We start from the raw sequence: 18,539 nt of genomic DNA, 5'->3' as shown, positions 1-18,539 counted from the left end.
GTGCTCCCTGTCAGTTTGTTCAGCCATCTTAGCTTTCAACAGATTCATTGCACCAGTTGTCTCTGCCATGTTGGTTCTACCGGGGTACGTGAGACCAATGTTCTTCACCATCAGGACTCTCACTGGATACTTTGCAGAGGCACTTGCCTTCATTTGGGACCTGATTCATTGCTTCGAGGAAGTGCTCTTCTCTCAGCAGTTGCTCCTAAAGAAATCACTCCTGTTTCTGTCCGAGGTGGCTCTTTGCATCTTTACCTGACCACTTTGTCTTGGAATGCATATTGTTCTAATGACTTTTCCTCCAGTAAAGTAACTTGAGTAATGCTTTTCTTTTAAAGGAACTGTGCATCCTAGGACTATTGCTTCAACTTCCCTTCAAGTATTTGTTTTCAATTGCCATATTAACTATTAAAATGTTTCCTTAATTCTTAGTTGAATCATTGTCCAACTGCATATTTGGAAATAATGGCAATTTTATGGATGAAATAGGGAAATTGTTAATCCATGGGCATAATTGTGAGTACTTAATCCTACTGTACACTGTCAAAGCCCATTCTAAAAAGACACTGAAAGTATAGTACTAGACACTATTGCAACAGTCATAAATAGTGCCCCACAAGTTTCCAACAGATGTTCCAGGGTCTGAGTGTTAGTGCAGTGGCCTTGTCCATACTTCCTGTATGAACCTGTCAAAGGCCTGCATTTTTACATGAGTTACTAAAGCACTTCCAGTATAAAACAGGGTCTTTGCTAGGCTCTTTCAATGTAGGCAGATAAGGGCTCAGTAAATGAAAACAGACACAAAGACCGGTAAACCTTCACTTGGGGAAACCACTTTTTTAGGAAATTAAGGCTTGATTGCAAGATCTTAAACTGAAAGGTGAAATACAAATAAATAAGCAAAGAACCTGTCGAGTTTTGTCAGTGACCCTTTTGCATTCAAACAAGCATACTGCTTTACTCCTTGGCTTATAAAGACACATTTGGGAGAGCCCACAGTTTACATGTTAAGTTCTAAAACAGCAGCTATAGTCAAACACGCTTACTGCATTGCTCTGTAGGTGTCTTGTAGGCAGGGCACTTACAAACCCCTATCAACAGCGTCTAAAACCACATCTTTGGTTACTCAAAGCAAAATTAACATAGCATGGTGTTTTTTTTGGATTGCATAACCCATATGTTCAAGAGGTCTCTGTACTAAGTTGCTGTATAAAAAACATTCAATAGAAAGGAAAACCATTGTCCCAATATTGCAATCAAATTGGTATGGTGGCAGGGCATTGGTCGACAAAACATTGGTGCAGATTACGCTCATCAGCAACTCCATTTCTCTTGGAAAAGGAGTTGAGTTATTGTAACAGAGACCCAAACTGAGCAACAAAAAAATAAAATAGGCTAACAAGAACAGAAGAGTTGAATATTGCTAAACTGTCAACAAGTCACAAGGCTAGTAACATGCCTACAGAGTAATGAATGTTGATCATTGGTCCACTAGTACTCATTGTCCATCTTCAGGAAATTGATTGGGTAAATTATTAAATTGTCACTTAGAATTTTACTGACACATGATCAGGACAGTCAATTATTCAGACAAACTCTTGCCTAAACCAAGTTGAACTCTCCTATACGTCTTCCAAACCACAATGAGTGAATCATTGTCAAGTTGCTTTGTAACCTCGCCAATGATTCAAAACAAATAGGTGCACAATAGTGAACACAAGCAAGTCTGTAGCAAATTTCATATTGCCCTTAACACCTTCAAAACTTGTATAGGAGACAAATTCTATTGATTTGCCATCATGGTATTTTGAGTATAACAATCGAGAGTTCTCAATAGTCTCTGGAACAGGTCAGTAGACTAAAGCAGGATTTAATGGAGACTTTCTTCTTGGAAGCACTTCAGATGTACAGTCAGGACTATAGCTCAGAAATATTTAATGAAAATCACTTTTTTTATCATTTACGTCCCTGAGGCTCCATTGGCCCTTGAAATGCTGTCTGATCGTGTGGACATTAGGAAGCAAATGTGAAGATATTTATACATCTGATCGGCTGGTCTACAGCCCACCCCTTACCCAGATCAACAGTCATTGCTCTATTATCAATCAGATCACATTGTGACATGTGGGCAAAAAGTTTCAGCGCACTTGTACAAGCTGAAATTCCAGGCATTACTTCCCAAAAAGGGTGTTATCATTTTCAAAATTTGTGTCATTTCTAACTCAGCGTAAGTAAAAAAAAAATATATATATATATATATATAAAAAAAAGAAATGACTTAACTGCACTGCCCCTTTAATAATTTACTCAACACACACACAAGAGTAACATGAACATTTCAAACGACAGATGTTTCTCTAGCTGCGAAAGAAAACGGATCCCAGACCAAATTATTGCACCAATGAAACAGTAACTTCAGTAAGGTTTTCATGTGCAGACTCTTGACAACAAACAGCTGAATTAAATGTAAAACCAGCAGCAAGTATCCAACATTAAGTTATGAGCACTGTTGTATATCATCCAAAATGGCTACAGCTCAGTCTTTTCTTCAGTTGGATCATTAACTGCCTACAGTCCAGTAACCCATGGCAGCACCCAAATGCCAACATTACTGCCAACCCTTCCCACCACTGACCCCCCCCAAAATATCATATCTATGATATAACAATGTCTTCAGGTGTGTTTTGAGAGAAGAGACGGTACATGTTCAGCGTACCAGAGTAACAACTGCATTAAAAAGAGCCATGACACACACAAAACAGGAAAGTTTCTGAAATGGGTTTTTGGATCTTCAAAGGACACGTTTCACTCTACAGTCACAGACTTGGCCAGGTTCCTTGGGCAATCCACCTGTATTGGGAGAGAAGAGTCAGACATGTCTACATTTACCAAGAAACAACAACCCTAAGAAATTAGCTCCCCATTATGAATGCCTACAGTAAGAACCCAACTCAGTGACATTGCAGTACTCACATCAAAGCCCCTGAGCACAGCCAGGTGGAAGGAGAGCAGCTGCAGGGGGATGACACTCAGGATGCCCTGCAGACAGTCCACACAGTGTGGCACTTTGATGGTGCGGCTCGAGCTCTTGGCGGTCTCGTAGTCATCCTTGTCACAGATCACGATGGGTCGGCCCTGTAAACCAAACAAAAGGCATTATGCTTCCAGCACAACATTGTCATAACCTTTAACCTGGAGTTCAGTGTTGAAATGTGAAACTTTGGTCCTTCCCTGAATAATAGCTTTGTTGACTCGTGTCTCAAACCCAAAGCTTAGGTCCACATCTGTGGTAGATTAGTGAGAATGGTGATGTCATGTAGAAAATAACTCCTCCCTTGCACTTTGTGGTGAATGTGAGGCCCATTTGATATTACTGCATTGTGAAAACAAATCTAATGTGTAAAGTATGAAGCACTTAATATCCATGTCTTTGAGTTGTTATATTTCTTTTTAGCCAGGAAGGTAGGTGGTCACTACAACAGCAAGCGGACATATCACTACCAGAAAACAAAATGTTTATTGAAAGTGAGTTTAACAACCAGATAAGGTCATTGGCAATGGTTTACTGTGGTTCCAACCTTTCAACAGTTGAATGGGTGGAAAGCTAAATGACGTTTGAGATATCGTGCGTCAGTTCTTACCGCACGCGCCACCACCTGCTGCAGTGCATTCTGACACTTGGTGTAGGTGTGGTCTCTCATGATGATCATGATGACGGGCATGAGTTTGTCGACCAGGGCCAGAGGCCCGTGCTTCAGCTCCCCGGCCAGGATGCCCTCTGAGTGCATGTACGTGATCTCCTTGATTTTCTGGAGAGAGCGACAAACCCAACACCTCATTCAGATAGGAAACCACATTCCCATACACATTCAGGGACACACAACCTCAGAAAAACACCATGCCGACATGACATAAGTTGAGTATGTATATCTTATCTTGTTAAATTCTAAAGGGAACAGTGGACTGGCCAGGGAACACTAGATCAGATCCAGAAGCACAGCAGACTGACCCAGCACTGTGTGCCTCAGATACTGGAGGATTGGCAATCAACAGAACTTGAAGAATCCCTAAATAGTGTGGCGTGTGGAGAGACATTTCTAAATCAGTCTAATTAGTTGCTGTGATTAAAAACACTTCAGCAGAAATTCCAGCAGGCTAGACTCCATTAGGGCTTGCGTGAGGCTGAGGCAGAACAGTTATTGTGGGCTATTGGACAGTGAAACAACTCTGGGCCAATCTTCTCCTGAAGTATCTTAACACAATGATCATAATCTCATTTAGGAGTGGAGATTCCTGTAGAATACAGTTCTGAAGAGACAACGTTAAGTTTCAGGAGGCGGAGATGGGCATGCTGACCAGTGCTCCCTCCAGGCAGGTGGCGTAGTGGTAGCCTCGGCCCATGATGAGAACACTCTTCTGCTGGTACAGCTCTGCTGCCAGCCTCTGGATCTCGTCATCCAGACCAAGCACCTCCTTTATCAGGTCTGACACACAAAGAGAGGGAAGAAGGAGGAGCAGCAGGTAAACACAGAGATAGAGAGACAGGTACAAAGAGGGAAAACAAATGAGTAATCTTAGTCCAAGGTTATGAAATGAGATAGCCCTACATAATATTCCTCTTCCATTGGCGGTACATTTGGGAGAACATTTCAGAAAATCAATTTCATCTAACCAAACTCCTGGATGAAAGGCAATACAGTAACACCCATCCTATGACAGTCCAGCAGGCCACTGTTAACAGGTCCTGGAGACTGGGGTCAATGGGGGCTTGGGTCAGAAAGGGAGACCGTTTAACATAAGGCTTTGGGTCCAGAGGAGTGTGCCAGGGCAAACAGCCAGGACTGACCCAGCTGCTGAAGCCTCCTCCCTCCCCACTGTATACTCTCGTTCCATCTCCCTCTCTGAGGATACCTCCACAGCACAGTCATTGCATTAGCTCTCTGACAATGCATATTGTTCAAACAAAAACAGCCCAGTTGGAGCAAGATGACAGACAGACCGAGGAGGCCCGCTACAGGCCTCCGCTTTCCCATCCCTCGCTCTGGCTGTGCTGACTGTGACCATTACTTACTGCGGTCTATACTACAGTAGGTCAGTGTGTCGAATAATCTGCACATCCCTTTGAGCGTCACATACACAGAGGTTTATGGTCATTAACAGCACAGTGCAATGTCTTGGTAGATGTGTGTAGGGTCTGGTCTACCTGGCAGAACTCTCAGGCCCTGGATGATCTCACATCGCCGTGGCTGCATGGAGATCCTGTCGTCGCACATCAACAGCGCAAACATGATCAGAGCCACAAACTGACTGGTGTAGGCCTGCAAAACAACAGACACAGCCAGACATAATGCATGCTTAATGCTCCAGCAAGAAGCAGACAGTACAGAACACAGAGGTCCCAGGTGTCTCCTAGATGATCTTCTCTCTTCTGGTTCTAAACAAAAGGAATCATAGTCTTCCCTCTCTTCATCCTGGGCCAGAGACTGCAGAACCCTTCGTTTAGCAAAGGGCCTAGGTTGCCAGATCCCCAGGTTACTTTGCAGTACAGTTATTGGAGAAGTAGAGTCTTGTCCGGCTGCTCTGGTTGCCAGCTCCACAGTAATAATATGCAACAGATGAGAAGTGGATGGAGAGCTGGGCTGCAGGATGGGCTGGACACAGATAGGGCCTCTATTGCAGGACAGGGGAGAGCTAGCACAGTCTTATGAGGACACAATCTGGCAACACTACGGATGAACACATCCCCTGACAATAAGACACTAGGGCAAGAGGTAGCCTAGCAGTTAGAGTGTTGGGACAGTCACCGAAAGGTCGCTAGTTTGAGTCCCAGAGCCAACAAGGTGAAACATCTGTCTATGCACCCTTGAGCAAGGCACTTAACCCTACTTGCTCCAGGGCCACCGTTTATAAAATGGCAGACCTTGGGCGTAATCCCACGCCCGAGGGTGTTTAAGGGGGAGTTGGGATCTGCCAAAAAAATAATACATTTCAATTGCACAAGTATAAGCCCCCACCAAATTATTATTACTAGCACAACAAACAGCACAGAAACAGCCGGCCCCAACTACAGTAGAAGTAGAACCATGATGCGCTTGTTTTTCCTGCTTCTGAAAAGTATCACCACCACTCACACATTGGTTAGAAGGCTCTCCGTACCAGTTTAGGAGATCTAAAATCAACGTTCTTCAAGACCACAAGCCATTTGACGGGATCTACTGGATGCGGTTGTGCTAGCTTCTACACCTGCATTGCTTGCCGTTTGGGGTTTTAGGCTGGGTTTCTGTACAGCACTTTGAGGTATCAGCTGACGTAAGAACGGCTGTATAAATACATTTGATTGATCAAAAGCCAAGGACATGGTTGTAAAACCTTCACACAACTATTTTTCTTGACAGCACTGGAACCACAGTCCCTCACAACTCTGGCAGTCCTAGCCATCCACTCAGATTTGTGGCAGTGCATTTAAGCCGGTTAAAACCCCCATCACTCCATCCAGAATGTCAAAAGAGGACAGAGGCTCCCGCTAGCCTGTCAAAACACACTGCTGCAACCATGTCCCTGAGAGGTCTCAAACGTGCCATACGTCCTCCTCAGGCAATACGGCATGATGAGCAGTTAAAAGAAAAATGATGTTAGGGCACAAGCATGCTCCAGGTTCTATTCAGACAAAGACCACAGATGGCTCTCATTTGCTTACATTCCCTCCCTCAATATTTATTGTTTGGCTAAGGGGGAGAAGTGTATTCAAGAAGCGGTGCCGTCTCAACTCCAGCTATCCCCTTCATTCTCCCTGACCATGTTTAGCAGGCATAGTTGTGGACAGCCCCAATTCTGAGAACAAGACAGACATCACCAGAGTCATCCAGTTTAATGTTCCCCAGAAGGTTCATCTGAATAATATTATGAAACGATACAAAACGGAGTCAGCAGGAACATGTATTGAGCAGAGGGTGAAATACATAATGTCCTCTGATGTGCTGTGCGTGGGCATGGGCCAGACAAGCAGTAAAGGACAGCGTCTTTGAGGCGTGCTCTCCAGGCTTTCTGCGCTGTGCTGGGACCTTGGAGCTGCCGGAGGGTCCCTGAGCCAAGCCCGAGAGCAGGGAGGGACCGGACTCTTTTTCTACCCCCCCCCTCCCCTCCCCCCTCAGCTGCTGAGTGGAGCTCACTCCAGTCATCTGCAACCCCACTCTGGCAATCTGTAGGATCAGTGCTCATAGTAGAAGGAAACCATGGATCCTTACTTTTTACAAGAGTAAAGATGAGAATATCAGGCACTATGGGTTCTGTGTAGAGCAGTGGAATACAGCAGTTTAAATAACCTCTCTTACAAAAGAATCCAGACACTAATTTCAGATGAAGTTCTCTAATTTCAAGGGAGAGAGGGGTTAACCACATGTTCTATGTATTGACATTAGTGCCCAAGTGCTTCAGGGTTTGCCTTAACTATACAGATACCACCAGCGCAGCATATTGGCGTGAACCTCATGTTCTTGCAATAATAAGTATACACGGGTGATTATATAGACCAAGCCAAAGTGAAACTGCCTCTTGACTTCGTAATGCCGCTCCGCCTAATTAGGAAGGAGACCATTCCATTCATTTCCAACAATCCTACTGCAGTCTGACCAACTGAAAACCTCTGGAGAGGGATAGGAGGAATTCCCCCGCCCTAATAGGCTATCCTGAAGGGAATTTTTCCCCCCACCACAGAAGTAAAAGAAGTTGACATAGCGGAGTATGGTGGATGGAAGGTCTCCTGTTCCAACAGCTGAGTGTCTACAGGACAGTACACTACGGAGTCAGTATGGGAAAGGAATCAGTCAGGAGAAGTGCTACACAGAGCAGCAGCGAGCCGGTCCCCTCACCTTGGTGCTGGCCACTCCTATCTCTGGCCCAGCGTTGATGTGCACCCCACAGTCTGTCTCTCTGGAGATGGAGCTGCCCACTGTGTTGGTGACTCCCACCGTCAGGGCTCCTCTCTCCTTACAGTAGCGCAGGGCCATCAGGCTGTCTGCTGTCTCGCCTGCACACAAAAGGTAGCCATGCAAATCAGCACTCAGGATAGATCCTGGAACAGGTTGGACTATGTGTATATACACAATACAAAATCAGATTCTATAGACCGGAATAACTGATATCATCAGGTCTTTACGTTCAGCATCAATGCATGAAGTAAAGAGTGAAAGAAATTGCTTTGCGTGCATTGTTATTGGGCTGAGCATGTACTTGTACGAGACATCGCTGAAGCTGTATCGTGTGGGGAAATGAGTAAACAAAGCGGCAATGTTCAGGTCCTTGAGGAGACAGCGATCCTCCCACCTGATTGGCTGATGAAGAAGCAGACGTCGTCACGGAACACTGGTGTGTTTCTATCCAGAAAGTCACTGGCCAGCTCCACCATAACAGGCAGCTCAGTCAACTCCTCCAGTACCTGGCGAGTCTGTGGGGAAAGATCAGCACTGGATCACACATGACATCCACACTGAAAAACATGTTTCCATGTACAAACCAGAGTAAGAACTCACTTGTGTCTTTGTTTATATAGTTGTTTTTCCTATCTTGGAGCCTTAGGCTCTAGTTGACTCCATTTTATGCTGGTGATATCATTCCTGCCTTATAAAAAAGGTAATCAGTTACTCACTGCCACCCCTGCATGGTAGCTGGTACCACAGGCGATGAGGATGAGCCGTCGACACCTCTGGATCTCTTTAATGTGATCCTTCAGTCCACCCAGGGTTACTAAGGATACAAACAGAATCAAAATACAGTAATCATGTCCCTTTTTTGTATTCAGATAGAAACTGATCATGAGGATACCACCTTGATGGGTATAATGACAGGCATGAGAGGGGCATAGTGTGTATTGTGTAGTAACTTGAGTGTTTTGTGACTTGACTTGTGTATTACACTGGAAAGGTAATCTCACCTGTGTTGTCATTGAAGTTGACCCTTCCCCTCATGGTGTTGACCACAGACTCTGGCTGTTCAAAGATCTCCTTCTGCATAAAGGAGCTGTAGTTCCCTGAAAAATGTTCCAAAAACACTAGATCAGAGTCCTCAACAACATCACTTCAAGCCTGTTGGCTTTGCATTTTTATAAAGTGTTAGGCATTTTGTAAAGGTTACTGTTGACGCATGATGACTACTAAAAGGAAGCCAGTCTGGAAAACATGTTGTTTAGTGTTTTATAGCTGTTGGGAGGTAAATAACACAGGAGATAAATGATGACTGTAATGACCTTGCTCTTTAATACAGACATTTATCAGGCATGTCTTGACTAAATAAAATAAGCAAGAGCCTACAGGGAGATTGTTGTTTCCTCGCACGGCCCTTTGTGACAATGAAATACGAGAGGGTTTTGCAGCCCGCCTCTGCGGAGACAGAAATGTAGGTCATATGAATTAGGTTTATTTCAGCAGAGCTCCTGGAATGGAGGCTGAGGAGAGAGAGATAGAGGCAGAGGCTTTAATGATAGGACCACAAAGGATTGTCTCCTAAAACTGACTGGTAGTGTATTAGCACCCTCTGCTGGAGACATGGGGAGCAGCAAGCTCAATATAAAGTCCTGCTAATGACCCGGGTACAGTACTCTACATTGGTGATTTTGGTAATCTCCATGATGGAGCCAGGGTGCCCCTTCAGTACCTTTGATGTCAGCCAGGCAACCCCATAAACACCTGGCTGTGTACGTGTGTGTGCGCGCGCGCAGGGATTGATATTAAAGGTGTGCCTGTGGCTGCCACTCAGCCGAGGCGGAGAAAATAGGATTGTGCTCCATTTTTCAAGCACTGCCGTCGTTATTGACCAATCACAGTAGAAAACGTAGCCTTCACGGTGATAGGCAACAAGTGCGTCCAACAGCAGGACCAGCTAACATGCCCACTCCAGCTAACTAACATTATCAGTTTACAGAGTCACGTTTAACAAGAAAAAAATCCTTATTTACTAATCCGTTTTTTAAAAATTAATAATTCCTGTTACATTATGCCGGCCCCAGTAAATATGACCCTTGTATAGTGAAATTATTCTGACTGTATTGACAATGATAATCAGCAATTCCAGGCATTCTTGGGTTCTCAAAGTCCTAGTAGCACCATCAACATCTTTAGAGGGTTGACCCATGACAGTGCTGTACACCCAGCCCTTACCCTCCCCTCACCCTTCATGATCTGCTGCAGCTCCATCTGCAGGGTCTGGATGGCGCGGGCAGGGTGGTCTCCGGCTGTACGCTTGATGCGGTGGATGGTGAGCCGTCCGGCCGTCACTGCTGCCACGTCATCATCCTCCAGGAAGATCACACGGTTGGTGTGCTCAATCACCGCGCTGCCAGGACAACAGTGAATCCAAGTTAATGATGTTGTTAATTCCCACTTTCCTAGGAAAAAACATTCACCAAACAATTGTCTAGACTGATTCTAAAAGTACAGTTCATCCAAAAAATACATCTAATGTTGCATGAGTGGGATATGAGTAATATAGAGAATAACAAGGTGAGGAGTCTGACCTGGCATCAGAGGCAAAGTAGTACTCCACAGACTTCTTTTCCTCAGCGAAGAGCGTGTGGCAGGTGTCCTGCTCCATCCTGGGCAGAGTGGGGCAGCCCTTCTTGTCCTTACCAGCTGGGGAGATACAGTAGTGTTCTAGACATAAAACAGCTCCCGTCTGCTCATATTCCATCCTGACTCACTGATAGAGAGCAGTTACCTAATAACTTACATGATCGGTACAGGATAGGAATGTGATCTGTGGACAGCTTGTGGTCACTTTTCACCCCAATAAGTAGAGGACCTCCCCTCCTATTTACATACAAACATAAACAAGTACAATTATTACATAAAATTAAAAGATGCATGTTTAATGTATATTATTCCTTTCCAACTCAAGGAGTATGTAGAAATGCAGTAGCAGTGTACCGGGTGCCTACAGCCTCTCCTGGGTAATGGACACTCTTGAAGACCAGGACAAAAGCTCCTTCCTAGGAGAGCAGATAAAACCATGTTTATCACAAGACAGGTCAGAGGGCCTAGTTCTGGACAGTTCTGCTCTGTAGATGAACAGGCTCCTACCAGCTGCTGGGTCACTCTCTCCACCAGAGTAGCAAAGCTGAGGTCTTCACTCTCACGGTTGTCATACATGTACTTTACCAGCTTGGCAATGGTCTCTGTGTCGGTCTCAGACTCAAACTCATAACCCTTGCTCTCCTGTGGAATGGGAGAGAGTCAGTCATGGAAGTCTGATAACTCTTGCTGATAGCCTTGGCTAATGAAAAAAACTGACTGCCTTGGGAAAAAAATGGAATATGTTGAAATGTTGCTTTGCTTACCAAGAATTTCTGCAGGTCTTTGTAGTTTGTGATAATTCCATTATGAATGACAATGAACTCTAAAAAAATATATAAAAAATAAAAATACACATATACACTTTAATAATAAATGTCCCTCGTTACTCTATATAGTCAGTCAACGGGAGACTACTACATCTAGCAGAATGTGATGCCTATACAGGAGAGAGGCCCTAATAGTCCTACAAGTTTAAGAAATGTCTATGGTACTGACCGTTGCTCTTGTCAGACCTTTGTGGGTGGCTGTTGACAGGGCTGGGGGCACCATGGGTAGCCCAGCGAGTGTGGGCGATGCCAAGGTGGACATCAAACTCCACATCCATGTCCATGTCCTGCTGCTCTGTGGGGCAAACACAAACACTGTTGAAAGGCAAGCCTCATAAATCAACTGACATGTACCCAACATAAAGTCGTTCTGAGTCATTGGTATTGTAGGCATTATATTTATCTACTCAGTAAACATCCTTACTGCTGACAACAAGTCTTACTTGTGAGCTCATCATCAAGAGCCTTCACTTTTCCGGACTGCTTGATCAGCTGAATAGACCGGGCATTGGCCTCCCATTCCTTGCTGTTCCCTCCATCAATTCCAACACCTGGTAAAAAGAGTCTTATTGCTACAGAGTACACAAATATGCCTCTGTTGAGTGATTTTGTAGCGGTTATTTTACACATGCTACAGTTTGATAGCAGACAGAGCATCAATGTAAGCGTGACTAGATTGACAGACCTGCTCAAGACTAAGGCATACAGTGAGGCCAATGGACAATCATTGTTTTTAATGTTAGGAGAGAGAACAAAAACATGACTCCTGTAGATAAGCAGAATAACTGACGCCTGCCGACAGGCCTACAGTGAGAGGGGAAGGCAGCTAATAAACATGCAGACAGACCGACGCAGACAGTGTGCTGAGACAAGCCGCCTCATCTCCCTCAGCTCACCGGCAGAGTCATAGCCACGGTACTCCAGACGAAGCAGGCCTTTGAGGAGGATCTCCAGGATCTCCCGGCGAGTCCTTGGCACGTGGTAGTTCAGATAGGCAAAGATTCCTGACAGAAGGAAGGAGCAGGGAGACAGATTTCAACTAGGAAGCCAAACAATGATATACGACAAAGGAATTTCACTACAACTCTTTTAAGGGATTAAGTGAACAAATCCTAATAGTGGGTATTACCGTTTGCTTTTGGTGGTCTGTGATTAGGTCAATAGAGACCAAATAAAGCATGCATGCTTCTGTTCATATATGCCGATTGTGTCAGAAACGCTGAAGGTTCCATTGGCTAGCTAGCCTATCTTATGTAATCTGCAGGCAGTTGAATTATTGGCTTACTACAATTCACAGCAACAACTACACCAAGGATTTCTACACGTGCAAACGCTAGCACACGTAAAACATTTTAAAATGCCCTGGTGCCATTTATCATCATATAGGAATTGGAAACAATGGTTCTGTGTGTAACTACACAGTAGTTCACACACCTATCTGTTCCTGAGGGCACAGCCTGCCCTGGATGTTATCTGCAGTTTTTACATGAAAGAGAGAAGTCACCTTGAGAAATGGACAGTGGGAGACTCAGTGGAACAGGGTGTTCTAGTGTTGGGGCAATATGTTGACAGAAGGATCAGGTGCTCTAGGCTATGCTTTTGTGCAGTTCAGAACTCATCTGAGAAGAATGATACCAAATGAAAACGGTGCCATTTATTACAGACATGCCTGGCTGAACAGAGGTTGGCCTACATACCATCACCACCTGGTATGGCAACTGCTCGGCCTCCAACCGCAAGGCTCTAGAGGGTAGTGCGAACGGACCAGTACATCACTGGGGCCAAGCTTCCTGCCATCCAGGATCTATATACCAGGCAGTGTCAGAGGAAGGCCTTAAAAACTGCCAAAGACTCCAGCCACCCTAGTCATAGAATCTTCTCTCGGATACCACACGGCAAGCAGTACCGGAGCGCCAAGTCTAGGTCCAAAAGGCTTCTACCCCCAAGCAAAAAGACTCCTGAACACATCAATAAAATCAATTTAGCCTCAAATAAATAATGAAAAATGTTCAATTTGGTTTAAATCATGCAAAAACAAAGTGTTGAAGAAAGTAAAAGTGATATGTGCCATGTAAAAAAGCTAACGTTTAAGTTCCTTGCTCAGGACATGAGAACATATGAAAGCTGGTGGTTCCTTTTAACATGAGTCTTCAATATTCCCAGGTAAGATGTTTTAGGTTGTAGTTATTATAGGAATTATAGGACTATATTTCATATACCTTTGACTATTGGATGTTCTTATAGGCACTTTAGTATAGCTTCTGTCCCTCTCCTCGCTCCTACCTGGGCTCAAACCAGGAACACATCGACAACACCCACCCTCAAAGCAGCGTTACCCATGCAGAGCAAGGGTAAACAACTACTCCAAGTCTCAGAGCGAGTGATGTTTGAAACATTTATATTTACGTCATTTTTAGCAGACGCTCTTATCCAGTGCGACTTACAAACGCTGTTAGCGCGCACCCGGCTAACTAGCTAACCATTTCACATCGGTTACACCAGCCTCATCTTGGGAGTTGACAGGCTTGAAGTCATAAACAGCGCAATGCATTGCGAAGGGCTGTTTGAATGAATGCTTACGGGCCTGCTGCTGCCTACCATCGCTCAGTCAGACTGCTCTATCAAATCATAGACTTAATTATAACATAATAACACACAGAAATACAAGCCTTAGGTCATTAATATGGTCGAATCCGGAAACAATCATCTCGAAAACAAAACGTTATTCCTGTTACATTGCACAACCTTCAATGTTATGTCATACTTACGTAAAATTCTGGCAAATTAGTTCGCAACGAGCCAGGCGGCCCAAACTGTTGCATATACCCTGACTGCGTGCAATGAACGCAAAATGACACAATTTCACCTGGTTAATATTGCCTGCTAACCTGGATTTCTTTTAGCTAAATATGCAGGTTTAAAAATATATACTTCTGTGTATTGATTTTAAGAAAGGCATTGATGTTTATGGTTAGGTACAGTCATGCAACGATTGTGCTTTTTTCGCAAATGCGCTTTTGTTAAATCATCCGGTTTGGCGAAGTCGGCTGTCTTCACAGTTCGCAACGAGCCAGGCGGCCCAAACTGCTGCATATACCGTGACTCTGTTTGCAAGAGAAGTGACACATTTTCCCTAGTTAAAAGAAATTCATGTTAGCAAGCAATATTAACTAAATATGCAGGTTTAAAAATATATACTTGCGTATTGATTTTAAGAAAGGCACTGATGTTTATGGTTGGAGCAACGTGTACCTAAGCGATTATATGCAACATAGGACAGGCTAGATAAACTAGTAATATCATCAACCATGTATAGTTAACTAGTGATTATGATTGATTGATTGTTTTTTATAAGATAAGTTTAATGCTAGCTAGCAACTTACATTGGCTTCTTACTGCATTAGCGTAACAGGCAGGCTCCTTGTGGAGTGCAATGTAAAGCAGGTGGTTAGAGCGTTGGACTAGTTAACCTTAAGGTTGCAAGATTGAATCCCTGAGCTGACAAGGTAACCCACTGTTCCTAGGCTGTCATTGAAAATAAGAATGTGTTCTTAACTGACTTGCCTAGTTAAATAAAGGTAAAAAAAATACATTTTATATATATATATATGAAAAAAGAAAAATTGGCGTCCAAAAATACCAATTTCCGATTGTTATGAAATCTTGAAATCGGCCATTATTAATCGGCCATTCCGATTAATCGGTCGACCTCTAACCTGTTGTATTCAGCGCATGTGACCAATACAATTTCATAAGCCTATTTGTACGCAATTTCCTGTGCCCTGCCCCATTTTCTTCATGACAACCATCAATCACCCACATAAGCTCACAAATAGAACAATGGCATAAGGTTTCAACAAACTAGTCAAAATAAACAAACCTAAATGATGAAGGCCAAGAGACAATAGCTATTCTTAGGATAACACAATAATCAATGACAAATTCCCAATTAGATGATATAAAGGGGCGGTGATAAAATACTGACTATGTAGAGGCACTGCAAAAGGAAGCAGTGCAACAGAGCATCAATTGAGAGCAGACTGGCACAGGGGGAAATCGAGGAAGGGAGCGCGGGGGGGAGAGATCGAGGAAGGGAGCGCGGGGGAGAGATCGAGGAAGGGAGCGCGGGGGGGAGATCGAGGAAGGGAGCGCGGGGGGGGAGATCGAGGAAGGGAGCGCGGGGGGGAGATCGAGGAAGGGAGCGCGGGGGGGAGATCGAGGAAGGGAGCGCGGGGGGGAGATCGAGGAAGGGAGCGCGGGGGGGAGATCGAGGAAGGGAGCGCGGGGGGGAGATCGAGGAAGGGAGCGCGGGGGGGAGATCGAGGAAGGGAGCGCGGGGGGGAGATCGAGGAAGGGAGCGCGGGGGGGAGATCGAGGAAGGGAGCGCGGGGGGGAGATCGAGGAAGGGAGCGCGGGGGGGAGATCGAGGAAGGGAGCGCGGGGGGGAGATCGAGGAAGGGAGCGCGGGGGGGAGATCGAGGAAGGGAGCGCGGGGGGGAGATCGAGGAAGGGAGCGCGGGGGGGAGATCGAGGAAGGGAGCGCGGGGGGGAGATCGAGGAAGGGAGCGCGGGGGGGAGATCGAGGAAGGGAGCGCGGGGGGGGAGATCGAGGAAGGGAGCGCGGGGGGGAGATCGAGGAAGGGAGCGCGGGGGGGAGATCGAGGAAGGGAGCGCGGGGGGGGAGATCGAGGAAGGGAGCGCGGGGGGGAGATCGAGGAAGGGAGCGCGGGGGGGAGATCGAGGAAGGGAGCGCGGGGGGGGGATCGAGGAAGGGAGCGCGGGGGGGAGATCGAGGAAGGGAGCGCGGGGGGGAGATCGAGGAAGGGAGCGCGGGGGGGAGATCGAGGAAGGGAGCGCGGGGGGAGATCGAGGAAGGGAGCGCGGGGGGGAGATCGAGGAAGGGAGCGCGGGGGGCAGATCGAGGAAGGGAGCGCGGGGGGCAGATCGAGGAAGGTGGAGGGGGCAAATGGGTAAGGGCAAACAAGGCTCAGCTTTGTTCAGAACGAGGGTTTAACAGAGTAGGAAAAATAAGGCGCTCATAAAAATCTCAGTGCATGTCAGCATTACCACCATTATTTCCTTAGGAATTATCCTGCAGCAGTTCAGTATAAGGAGCATCTATTTGGGGAAATTTTCTGACAGAGACGACAATGTCTGATTGTCTCTTCTACTAATGGATTTCGTAGTGCTAAGTTCCCACCACCATTAAAAAGCGAATCATCCACACTATTTATACTGGTTCTGGCTGGCTATTCAAAACATAGCTGGGTGCTTCAGGAACTTGTTGTAGAGTCAGCAGATGAGAGATGATGAGTGGAGAACTAATCCATCACTATTCTAATATGCAGACACTGACAGGTTAAAAAAGTAAACACAGCTTCCCATCATTTTAAATCCCCCTACCTCATTCGAATCAATGTGACATAATCACTGTCTATTATTATCATCATCATCATCATCATCAGTACCAGTAGTGGTCTATATTCTAGCACGAAATCTAACTTTGCGCAGTGTGTGCGTTCTGCCAGTCCTGTAGCAAACTAGTATGTAACCTGATGAAAAGAAGGGTAGTTAGCCAATGGTCGCTAATGAATCCAAGTATAGAGTATAACGTGACATACGGTAACATCAATGACAGGAATTATGGAGCGATAAACTGTCAATCAAGTAGCTAACAATGGCTAGCTGGCTAGTTAACGTTAGCTAGCTACGCTAAGTTAGCTAGATACTTATTGGAAATGGGTGTGTAGCACACGGTTTACACACATCAAAACGCTTAGTCGCCCTCATGACAATTTGTCTGATAACATTGTTAGCTATAAAATATCTGATCCAGACAATTTCCAAGTTCACTTATCAAATCAATAATTTGATGTTAGTAGTTTGTTTTGTCTAGCAAACAAACTAAACTCTTTCTTTAGATGGAAGCTCAGCTGTCTGACTGAAAACATTGACATCTCCCCAAAACCAGTTCTGTGTTAATCTCACAATTTGCATGTGTAAACTGTTGAAAATATTCACCTATTTAATTTATTACATCTAGCTAACGTTACTTACCACACATGTCAGCGCTTCTCTTTCAAACTAGCTAGTTTACACCAGGCTCAGCTCAGTTCAGTGTTGCCAACTAATTTTCAGGGTAAATTGCTAGAGGCAGGTTGATTTGTTGCTAAAAGTTGCTAAATTACGTTGTGATGTCATTGCGTGATAACGTAAAACTGCATCATTACGTAGAATACACAATAAAGTTACTCAAATTGCCTGGCCATCTCGGCGAAAAATATGATTCGACATTTGTTCAAGTACAGACTCCCACTCTTTTCTGTACAATTTTGATTGAGACATGTTGATTGATGTTGTAAGTTCTGTTCAAGATCAAACATTCGTGACCAACTATATTCATTGGGTTTGGCTCGTCGAACGTGTACTACTGCTGCTGCAGTCAGCCAACAATGATTTTCAATTTGCTCAAATTGCTGCTGGCCTGCTGCTGACGTCACTCACAATGCACTTTTGCAGCCAGGCACGTGTGTTGTGACAGAGAAAATCGTTTTTGTGTCATTTAGAGGGGAAAATGCGTGCATTTTAGCGTTTGAGTCACTTTTCAAAAGTTGCTAAAAGTTCAAAATACATTTTTAAAAGTAGCAACATGTATTGCTAGGTGCTGTTTGACAAAAAAGCTGCCAGGGCAGTCTGAAAAGTTGCTAAATCTAGCAACAAAATTGCTAAATTGGCATCACTGGCTCAGTTTCTCATCTGAGTCAGATGGTCCCGCCCCCTTTAAATACCATTGAATGGGATCCAAGTAGCCTCAGCAGGCTTCCCTTATTGGTGCAACGGCTGTCAACCCCGAATTTTACCGCCTACGCACTCACCCTGACATAGCAGCAGGATGGAGATAGGATATCCGTGGGCGCGAGTGAGGAGATGGAAAGTAAATTTGTGAAGTGTCAACCAACCAACCAATATTTATTGGTGGCTATATTATCGTAAAAAATCATGAAAAGAAACATTTGCTTTTTTGGTCTTAATATAAGGTTTAGGTTAGACATAAGATTAGCAGTGTGGTTAAGGTTAGTTTTAAAATCACATTTAAAAATAAAATAAAACATTGAATAGGCGGGGTTTATGTCTGTGGTTGTGGTAACTA

The 18,539-nt window shown here is 44.8% G+C and overlaps 1 protein-coding gene across 1 annotated transcript; it reads right to left on the bottom strand.

Annotated features, from left to right (window-relative positions):
* Positions 1-822: 822 nt before the first annotated feature.
* Positions 823-17,555, bottom strand: LOC115164533 (glutamine--fructose-6-phosphate aminotransferase [isomerizing] 1-like). Its single transcript, XM_029717121.1, has 19 exons — positions 17,447-17,555; positions 12,286-12,393; positions 11,833-11,940; positions 11,559-11,684; positions 11,327-11,385; positions 11,070-11,204; positions 10,917-10,978; positions 10,720-10,799; positions 10,508-10,622; positions 10,163-10,326; positions 8,930-9,025; positions 8,645-8,742; positions 8,323-8,443; positions 7,869-8,026; positions 5,204-5,318; positions 4,357-4,484; positions 3,642-3,809; positions 2,974-3,135; positions 823-2,850 (listed from the first exon to the last, which is right to left on the bottom strand). Exons 1-19 carry the CDS (start codon positions 17,451-17,453, stop codon positions 2,806-2,808), a joined length of 2,055 nt encoding a protein of 684 aa, XP_029572981.1. The 5' UTR covers positions 17,454-17,555; the 3' UTR covers positions 823-2,805.
* Between the last annotated feature and the right edge of the window lie 984 nt (positions 17,556-18,539).

The sequence above is a fragment of the Salmo trutta genome, chromosome 27 (genome assembly GCF_901001165.1).
Source record: "Salmo trutta chromosome 27, fSalTru1.1, whole genome shotgun sequence".
NCBI lineage: Eukaryota > Metazoa > Chordata > Actinopteri > Salmoniformes > Salmonidae > Salmo > Salmo trutta.
Note: the sequence above shows the minus strand (reverse complement) of the source record. Positions and strands in the feature narration are given on the sequence as shown.

Coding starts and splice junctions, on each gene's coding strand:
- LOC115164533 (XM_029717121.1), bottom strand. Junction 9,026..10,162: donor GCTGCAGCAGATCATGAAGG/GTGAGGGGAGGG, acceptor AACATTTTTCAG/GGAACTACAGCTCCTTTATG. Junction 8,444..8,644: donor GCTACCATGCAGGGGTGGCA/GTGAGTAACTGA, acceptor CTTTCCCCACAG/ACTCGCCAGGTACTGGAGGA.